Source organism: Fusarium tjaetaba (genome assembly GCF_013396195.1).
Source record: "Fusarium tjaetaba strain NRRL 66243 chromosome Unknown NRRL66243_c0000092, whole genome shotgun sequence".
In the NCBI taxonomy this organism is placed as follows: domain Eukaryota; kingdom Fungi; phylum Ascomycota; class Sordariomycetes; order Hypocreales; family Nectriaceae; genus Fusarium; species Fusarium tjaetaba.
In genome coordinates this window covers 470-10,290 of record NW_023501288.1, presented here as the reverse complement: position 1 = coordinate 10,290, position 9,821 = coordinate 470, and the positions used below count along the sequence as shown (strand labels likewise).

At 47.2% G+C, this 9,821-nt stretch overlaps 4 protein-coding genes across 4 annotated transcripts; 2 read left to right on the top strand and 2 right to left on the bottom strand.

Annotated features, from left to right (window-relative positions):
• Nucleotides 1–820: 820 nt before the first annotated feature.
• On the top strand, nt 821–1,702 carry FTJAE_4905 (uncharacterized protein; the record flags this gene model as incomplete). Its single annotated transcript, XM_037351357.1, has 1 exon — nt 821–1,702. The coding sequence occupies one exon, from the start codon at nt 821–823 to the stop codon at nt 1,700–1,702; it is 882 nt and encodes a 293-aa protein (XP_037207914.1).
• Nucleotides 1,703–2,098: 396 nt separating this feature from the next.
• Nucleotides 2,099–3,839, bottom strand: FTJAE_4904 (uncharacterized protein; the record flags this gene model as incomplete). The annotated part of the gene is made up of 7 exons (XM_037351356.1): nt 2,099–2,251; nt 2,304–2,513; nt 2,564–2,749; nt 2,802–3,193; nt 3,245–3,408; nt 3,454–3,606; nt 3,667–3,839. 7 exons carry the CDS (start codon nt 3,837–3,839, stop codon nt 2,099–2,101), a joined length of 1,431 nt encoding a protein of 476 aa, XP_037207913.1.
• Nucleotides 3,840–4,549: 710 nt separating this feature from the next.
• FTJAE_4903 (calcium-independent phospholipase) lies at nt 4,550–8,309 on the top strand (the record flags this gene model as incomplete). Its single annotated transcript, XM_037351355.1, has 6 exons — nt 4,550–5,164; nt 5,223–5,305; nt 5,363–5,826; nt 6,267–6,366; nt 6,419–6,998; nt 7,050–8,309. 6 exons carry the CDS (start codon nt 4,550–4,552, stop codon nt 8,307–8,309), a joined length of 3,102 nt encoding a protein of 1,033 aa, XP_037207912.1.
• Nucleotides 8,310–8,802: 493 nt separating this feature from the next.
• FTJAE_4902 (uncharacterized protein) lies at nt 8,803–9,555 on the bottom strand (the record flags this gene model as incomplete). The annotated part of the gene is made up of 1 exon (XM_037351354.1): nt 8,803–9,555. The coding sequence occupies one exon, from the start codon at nt 9,553–9,555 to the stop codon at nt 8,803–8,805; it is 753 nt and encodes a 250-aa protein (XP_037207911.1).
• Nucleotides 9,556–9,821: the final 266 nt, after the last annotated feature.

The following is a 9,821-nucleotide window of genomic DNA, read 5'->3' as shown; positions in this document are numbered from 1 at the left end:
CTCACTGTCACGGTGATACAACTCAAAAAGCATCAAGTCTGACAGAAGATTGTAAGTCTCAGAAATTCTTTATCGGCCTTCTTTTTATGTCTATGGGCAGCATCTACATATTCCGAGAACCAGGACAATAGTTGCCGAAGCAAAGGTTTGTCTCAAGGACACTGAAAGGACAATAGTTGATATCTCAGAAACTCAGGGGTAATGAAGAGAGCACCACTGGAGGAAAGGAATAGCTTCGTGGGACACAACGATTACAGTAGCAATCCTATCGTCTCCGGTATATCAAGATCACATCTGTTGTCAACATAAGTTGTACTGTGATTTAGATAAGAAATTGGTCAGAATTGAGGTACCGCAGTAGATTCTACGAGATATTCATACTAAACGCATTTGCTTGGTCTTCACTTTTGTCCATCCAAAGAAAAGGATAAGCAGAGCCGGTTCTCGGGAGGGAAAATTTCTGTGGTCAGTTATATTTCTCCCTAGGTGCTCTAGCACTGCGGTTTGTTCCTTATGTGGTAGCTTTATGTATCTGAGTTAGCTAATGTTATGATGAGAAGTGCTGACAGTGAATCAGACTGACACTGTGCCAAGCAGCCTCCTTCATCGCAAGTATAAATACCCCCCTTTTCTCCCACTGACTTTCCTTCTTTCTCTCATCTTTTTATTCTCTTCTTCACTTCACTTCACTTTACTTCACTTCACTCGAAATCGTCGAGGTAAGCATCGGCCACGTCGTCAACATATACGATCACCAACTAACAATTACCCGGTCATGTCTTTAGTTCATCTCACAACAAATCCATCATTCGATATCACCATGTCGAACTCAGAGATTGACCTTGATCTTACCGAGATCCATTTTGACTTCTTCTGCAAGGTCGGGGGCACGCCTCAAATGCTACATGCATTGATTGCTGCCCAGGAGGATGATGTTAGACGCTGGTCTTCTTGTCCTTCGTTTGGACCTTTCATCCACAAGCTCTTCGTTCAGTCTCCGGATGTCTCTCGTCTTGGACCCATTCATCCCACTGGTAGCATAGGCTTCTTAGGACTTCGGCGCTTCAGCAACTTCCTCGCCTATGCTGTTACAACTCCCATTGATGCTACAGCCACTCTCACCCTCCACAGCCCATCAGATGGTGAGCCTTTTCCTTTCCCCATCAGAGATATTCTAGCCAGATTTCATGAATACGGGCAGTATGAACTCCACAAGGTTCGGATGGCAATCCGGTTCGACAACAAAACAATCAAATATGTGGATGTACAGGCATTTCCATCTGAGAATTTCTTCGAGGCCTGCAACAAGGACCAGCTTCAAAAAGTCAACATCATGAATAACTTGCATTCGAGATGCAATGAGTTGTCTAACGGTCGCGATTTAGTGGAGATGGGGTTTAACACTCAAACTGCCTTCGAGGAGCATCTTGAAGTCATTAGGAACCGAATGAGGGACAATGGCTACAACATCAAAATTCACGTCCCAGAGGAGGTCTTTGCGAGCGAGGTTAAAAGATTGGAGAGATTTGTCAGCCAGTCTGGCTATGGTTCTTTCGACTTGGGTGCTTATATGGACACGAACTACTTTCTGCCCTTGATCGGCGGTGCAGTTGTTGGCACAATCAAGAATGGAGAATTTGCCATATTTGAATTCGATGGTACAGGGGATGTTCAGTTGCGCAGAAATCACAAAATCGACTAAAATGAAGTGGGCTCTTCCGGTCTCAGCTCTACGTGGTAACCAACCTGCAAACTGTCTGTTGGACGGGACTTTCTGGGATCTTAGAGCTGATGATGAATGTCAGTTCTATCTATGAATACTGACGCATATGCTGATATCGAAGACGTGCTCAATGTGGGCGATGAAGATAGCAGAGTTGTAAAAGGGGCGACCGGTTTGGTGGGCAGTGGCGGCGGAAGTTCATTTACGCAAACCAGAAGATAGTTTATCATCAGTAGCTCTTATTTGAAGCTAATTGAGAGAACTAAGCTCATACACCATTCTGAGGCTTTCCCTTACATATATCTAAGTGTGGTTAACTGCTTGAAAGTGTTTGCTCTACCTCCAACTTGACTTAGAATCCAAGCTCAAAGAAGACTATGACGCTTTGGAAAAGGGGAGTAATTTTCTCATCTTTCCACTTCTCGCCACCTTCTTGAGCTCTTTTTCATTCTTCCTCTTTAGCTTCCCAACGACCTCATCGTGATCTTTCTTTATGGCTTCTACCTCAGCCTCGTGCTGTTGCTTCAACTAGACAAGACGTTAGTCTACCTGACGAGCTCAGAAAGACAGCGAGTGGTACCTGGCCTGCAATAAGCTTTGCACTTCCAGATTCTATCGCCTGTTGACGAGATTGTTGGATGGTGAAAAGTATATGTTCATGTGAGAACTTTGTTTCGTTCTGCTGGAAGCCTTTCATCATTGTCTGCTGGATCACCTTGGAGTAGATGAGCGACCAGTGTCCGATCTCGAGTGCACCTTGGCGCATGAGTTGAATTTCGTTTAGGAAATCCTATAAACATCAGTTCTGTATGCAGTCAAATGGGTTATGGGATAGTTTACCAGAGTATCTCCAAAGGATAGCCCATCTGGAATTCCCGTGGCTATATCCTTGGACTCAGAACAACTCTCGAGAAATGATTGCATTTTGGCGAGCATCTCGTTGTGATGAATAGCAGCATTACGGAGACAATCTATAATCCCATGAAGCAGCAATTGAACAGGCTGCAATACTTCAATGCATTGTTTCTGTACCGGTGAGTCAGTATTGTGTAACTGAGATGGGCACAAGGGCATTTACCAGTTCATTAGCTTGTGTCGAAAGCTTCTGAATGTCGACCTCAGCCTCCTCCTTACGTCTTCTGTACTCCTGGCCCCTCTCAAGCTGATCTTGCATGTTGCTCTGCGCAGATTGGAGATCGTTGTTCGCCCAGAGGTTGAGTATCCAGGTAGCAGCCATCTGACCTCCAGCCACGAGCATCTTCCCACCGATATTTGCAGAACCAGCAGACTGGATGATAGTTCCAATTTGGTTCGCTAATTTGTTCTTTTGCCTAGAAAGATCCTCTCGCCGGGCTCGAGCAGCATCTTCATTTTCTTGAGCTCTATTTTGGTTGAAGATCTGATCGTCTATCTCGGTCTTCAAAGTGCCGATCTCTTTGTTGGTTGCGTTCTCTTGCTGATTCATGATGTCTATCATTATTAATTAGTCTGTAGACCTGTAGGAGTCTAGTAGCAACTAACCCTTGGTCTTGCTGATACGACGACTAAACTCGTCGACTGAAGCACGCCAGGCTTGAAGACTTTTGTCAAGTTCATCGCATTGTGTTCTGCATACTTCCGTTGCGTTTGTGAGCTTCCTGAGATGCCTATCGAAGGATGCTTTCTCGCCGGGAACACCAAATGTACTTTGAAGTGCGTTCAACTGGAAACCAGCAATTTAGTACTAATACACCACAAGCTGGTTCGTTGCACTTGCCGTTCCCGTGTCCTGTATCATGGACTTGGTCTTCATGTAGATACTGTAGAAAGCTCCATGTGTTTCCACGAGTTTGTCAAGTCCCATATGGCAATGCTCGGCCAGGGCGGTAGATAGATTGTCACTCCTGGTAATGGTGTCAGTATCCGAGACAAAAGTGCTTATTGGCATGAACGAAGTCTCTTACCCTGGGAATCCATCTGCATCTACCAGAAAGACAGACGTGGCATTGCTTGTCGTTGAAATATAGAGACACAACTGAAGCTTCTGAGTGAGCAATTCGGCTCTGATCAAAGGCTCTAACAGATTATCCCGAGGTCCTGGAGACATCTCGGCCGGGAACCGAACTAAGCTGCCCATGATGGAGCTGGCGATACTGGATTTTCCCAAAGAACTGGTTACAGCAGATAAAAAGTCTAAAGGCGATTAGTTGACCACTGATAGAATGACAAAGGAAAAGAAACATCATATCTCAGAAGCACCGCGCCAACTGATCTTACTTGTAAGAGGGGTTACCCATGTCCAGGAAGTACCTCAATGTATATGTGCCAACGTTTCATCTGCACCTTTCTTCACTAGGGAATTCCATATGCAAACTAAGGGCAGTTTCAACCCTCGCTGAGCCTATCCTCGCTAGGGGAGGAAAGAAAACTTGAGACCTTTATCCTAACTGATGAAAAGACTTAGGCAATTTAGTCTAAGTTTAGGATATCTTTTATAGAGTTTATTTTATCACCCTAAACTTAGGTCTTGTGTTTTCTTGCTCCCTGAGGCCCCCCTCACGATAAAAGCCAAAGAAAGCCTCGTTCAGAGACAGGGGTTAACATATGCATGTTTAGGCGCCCGCATTTTAGTTTTCAGCTCTTCCCAAAGGAGTGCGTGATAGGTTATACAACGGCTGCATGCATGCAGTAGTGTCTTGGTTACTGTAGGAGAGAGCCTACCGAGTCTTAAAAGTGTATGGGTTTATCAGGCTCGGCATCGCAGTCCAAGGATAGCCGAGTAGTTTCAACTCCTGCCCTCAATCCTGGCATTGTATCCGATTACAAAAATTGGCCTCAATATCCAAAATGTCAACTTCGGGAGGAATCTCGCTGGACCATTTCCATGCTCGCTTGACTGTGCTGCAAAAGCAGCATCAATCCCTCAAAGCAGCCGACTGGGAAATGCGAGCAACACAATCCGAGCGATGCCGTTCTTCACTTGAGAAAGCCGTCAAGAGTCTATTCCAAGTCATAACTCTCGTTCGAAAACACGACAAACGTCTTGTCGCATGGCACGACCGCAGTCCACATCTCAAATCGGCTCTTCGTCTAATCGGCATTGATCGACGAACAGAACATACCGTGAATAAGACTACGGCGAAACTCAAGAATGGCGTGCATAAGGTCGAGACGCAGTTCGAGTACGCCGGGCAGGTCATAGGAGAGAGTATCGATGATACCACACGCTTCCAGAAGGACTTTTCGCAAATTAGTCACTCTGGAGTTGAGGAGAATCTTCAAGCTATGAGAGCTGCTGAAGCTGAGCTGAAACAGGAGCTGGAGGACCTCAAATATCAGATCCAGAATCAGGATGTGGAGTGTTCTGGGGCAATGGCAGAGCTGACGCTGCAGATCCAACGGCTTGAGAAGCTTACTGCAGATCATGACTCTGCAAGAGCCTGGAAAAACACATGGGGAGCGGTGAGATCGCCACCCGTGCAAGCACCACTCGATCTTTTGCTGACTTCTCGATCTTCAGGTTACGGTACTTGCGGCGGCGGGAGCTTTTGCAATGCCGGTTGTTGGTATTTCTGTAGGAATAGTAGCCGGTGTCAAAACTCTGTAAGTCATCCAAACTACTCTCTATGGCCCTCATTGACGAACTGCTACCTTTCCTAGTATGAATTCCGAGCAACAAGAAGCCCTCAGAGTTCAGAAAGAACAACACGAGCTTCTCGTCCAAAGCCACGACTCAGAATTGAAGTCGCTTCAACTCCAAATGGCACAATCAGGTCATCACCACGACAGTTGCGCCCATTACATGGATCAAATCAAGCAGATCCAAACCGCAAACTTGACTATTCGTCAAGAATCAAGCAGAGCGTTCAAGACTTTGTGTGAAGTGCAGATGGCACTAGAGAAGGCGAGGCTCAACATCTTTGAGATATCACAGGAACTGCAGGAATGTCAATACGAGAAGACAAGGCGTGGGATGGCGGCAAGGTTGGATGGGATCTTGAAGAATATTCTGCAGTTTCCTGCAAAGGCGAAGTTGAAGGCTATTGACCAGAAGCTCATTGAGCAGGCTACGGGTGGGATACGTGCTATTTCTGATGCGACGGCTGAGGTTATGGCCATTGTGGGTGAGTGAGACAATGAATGGCCTGATTCTATGCTCTTATCAATTGCACTTCTCGTGAGGGGTCTGAGTGAAACTGAAGGCTGTCTTAACATTTGTGTTTGTGTTCAAGTATGTCTGCCTGATCGGCACAAATGATACCCTATTGGAAAAGTAGCATCTTGTACCTCGCGTGGCTGCTTGTACAATACCCATGTCTCTATCTGATAAAACTCGGCCTAGATTGGTCCATCGGTCTCACGAGGTCTTGGAAGCCCCAGCCGGCTTTTCAGCCAAGCCGTTGGTTGTCTTTGAAATGCCACTACATATGCATGTCGCTAGCATCTTCGAGGCAATAACTGCATGCTGGCTCTCATAAAGGGCCAATAACCAAAAATAGGAACTTGGGACAAGAGCATGCAAGACTTAAATTGGACTCTAATTTGGTACTGAACTGTCCATCAGTCTCAAAATTGCATTACCAACTCAGAATGGCATCGTATAGTAGTCGGACGATCCATTCTCTTACAGGCGGGACCAACGCAACGGATCAAGCATCTGCAGAGTAAGCAGCACTCAACAATGCTATCAAACCAACACTAACAAATTGTTCTCAGTATCATAGCTCTTCATGGTCTAGGAGGCGATTGGAATCGTACCTGGAGCTCCTTCGGATACTGCTGGCTCAAGCACGCCCTCGTACCCAAGTTCCCATCATGCAGAATCCTCTCTCTCAACTATCCAGATATGCTCTCTATTTTATCAGCACACCCTCCCGACATAAATGGCCTCATTCACGATATCATCAGAGACCGCCGTCAAGAGAACCGCTCAAAGTCACCCATTATCTTCCTCGGTCATAGCTTTGGTGGCACGGTTCTTAAGCAGATGTATGTTGCTACACACCCTTCCAACACAGATGATCCAGAGTACAAAGCGCTCCATAGCCAGATTCGTGGCTACGTGTTCTTTGGGGCAATCCATAAAGACAGAGACATGAGTCGGGCTAAGCTTGAAGTCCCTGAATTTTGGAGAGCTTTGAGTCGCGGAGCTGCTGGTACACTGGGCGGCCATTCCCATGAGTTGGAAAAGGCAATGTATACCACCTTTCGTGTGAATCATGCCTTTCGTCGTCTTGGTGGAGAGAACCTCCTCATCAACTGCTTTTATGAGACCAAGGGACCCGGCGGGCTGAGTGTCAGTAATCTTGTCACTCATATTCCAGATCTGAAGCTAATATGAGCCCAGAGACGTGTTCTCATTACTCAGGAAGAATCAACTCTGGTCTCCCGTCCCGTTCCTACCATGCCCTTGGATCTCGACCACCAGTCTCTCGTCTGCTTCAAAAGTCCACGAGATGAAAACCTCGCTCGTGTACTCGACGCTCTTGATTCGTTCATGATTCGAGCAATGGACGTCGAAACTCGACTGCATAGGCCTATGGCGCCTGAATCTCGGGGTCTGTGCCTCTTGTCACTTGATGGAGGCGGTGTCAAGGGTTTGTTTAGCATCATCGTCATTGGCCGGCTGATGCAGGAGACACGTCGCCTTGAAGGCCCTGGTGCAGAACACAAAAAGCCCTGCGACTATTTCGACCTCATTGGCGGCACAAGTACAGGAGGCTTACTAGCAATCATGCTCGGTCGGCTTCAGATGGACACTCAGCTCTGTATTCAAGCTTACAAGTCACTGTCCAAGGAAGTGTTCTCTAGAAAATTCAAGGTCCCCTTCCTGGAAAGCTTCCGCAAAGCAAGCAATGTCGCTCTAAGCTGGTCATGGTTTGATGGCGATAAACTCAAAGAAGCCGTTTGTCGTACCGTCAAAGAAAACCTTCTTCCCAGTGACTCGGCTATGCTGAGGCAAAGCGGCTGCACAGTGGAGGACCTGACTCTCATCACCGACATGAAGTCTGCTACGTACTCTTTCGTCTGCGCCGTGCCCAAGTACGAGGAAAAGGTGAAGAGAATACGATCATATGAACCCCTCGACCAACAAACAAATGCTCCCGCTGAAAGGTTCAAAATCTGGGAAGCTGCACGAGCAACCTCAGCAGCACCAATGTACTTCCCACACATAGAAGCCGGCGGCGTTTCTTACTTCGATGGTGGACTCGAGAGTAATAACCCCGTCATTGAAGTAATCGAAGAAGCGAAACAGGAGTTCCCGGATGACAAGATTTCCACCGTGATTAGTGTTGGTACTGGTGCATACCAAGCCTCAGACGCAAGCGCAGGCCTTGCAGGTTTCATGAACTACATGATCAACATGGCCACGAGCACAGAGAAGCATCACAGAGCTGTTCTTGAGGACCCGAGATTCGCAGATATCAGGAAGGAAGGATACTTTCGACTCAACGGGACGCTTGAACTCGGAGCCATTGACCTCGCCGCTGTGGAACGAATGGATGAGATTGAATGTCTGGCCGAGGCCTATCTGAGTTCAAACGAGGGTCAACAACAAATCGGCATGTGTGCTGAGCGTCTAGTTGAGAGGGCAAGGCACCCCTGAAGCTTGAACAAGGTCAGGATCTAATCTGCATTTGGCGGGCAAGACAATACATACGACCATACCTACCAGAAAATACGGGATCCCGTCCGCTCTCCCATAGTCAAGCTGGTAAGGGGCGGATTAGTAGTTGGGTCGGTGACGACCAGCGAATCCCCGCTGTTGTATGTCTTTTGCCTATCGATGAAGCTATCGTGAGACTACTTTTTTACTGTGGGTATGGTGGGGGCGGGTTGAGCAGTCGGCAGTGCACGGGGCAGGTACAGCTCAGATACTCATGGGGGAATGCTTGATTCCTTTACCATTGAAAGCACATTAACAAATTCACTGTGGCATGATCTTGTGACACAATGAATATGAGGTACTTCAATTTCTATTGTGGAAAAGACACTATTGCAACATGGATATCATAGGACCCTCTCTGAACAAAGAGACACTCGCTGACAAGGGACAACACAAGTAATACAAGCCGAGGCATCGACTAACATCCTCCTCCTCAACATCCTGGTGCTGGTGGTGCTGCTACAGCTCCTGCGTGCGATGAACGAGCACGATCTCTCGCCTCCTTCTGCCAGATGGACATGCAGCTCATGACAGCCATCAGCGCCCACAACTGACCCAACTCGCCTGTAGCACCGCTTCCTAGGAACTGTAACTCTCCAACAGCTAAAAAGCTCGAGAAACTCCTTGCGTTCGCCCAAACAGCAACAACCTCCTTGCCGTCGCTGGAGTAGCCGTAGCCCTGCCCCTTAGTGCTGCCAAGACGGACGAGCTTGAGTCCGCCCCTGCATGATTGACCAACGCTCTCGACTTCAGGGCCCCGAGAGTGTCGCCATTCGAAACCCTCTATGCGCTGGTCTGGGCCATGGCCGACTTGGATGTCAAACCAGAAACATGTCCTCAGTTCTGAGTCCCAATAGAGGAACTGGTCTTGAGGAGCAATGCCGGAAATTGGAGGCAAGCGGATCAAATATTCTTTGTCAAAATATGACCCTCTACCAGAAACAGCCAGTTTTGAAGAGTCGAGGGATGGTCCGCTATAGAGGACGATATCGCCGCGTATGCCCTTTTCGAAGTCGAGTGTGTACATAGGCTCATCGTTGGGGCCATCGAGAAAGAGTTCGAAGTCATAACGGAAGAATTTACTCCAGCCTGATTCATAACTGACGCGGATGATGGGCGGAATTCCCTTTTCAATTCCGGCAGCTGAGAGTTCATGAAATTGAAGTGTTGAGTTTGAGTGACCCATTTTGGGGTGTGTAGAGTAATAAGTTAGTACCTAGGTGGATATAGAAATGATGAAAAAAAGATGTGTTTGCGTAGGATGTTTATGATCGAGTGTTTGTTTTGACTGTCTTGTTCTCTGAAGTTGATATCATTTTTGTACCTTGGTAGCTACTTCTTGTCGGTATATATCCAACAGGTAGCTGTGATCGAAGCTTCTCCATGAAGTGAGAGCCGCATCGCTATTGCTTATGGGAAAGATCTGCAGATCTTCACGCCGTTGAGGGAGGC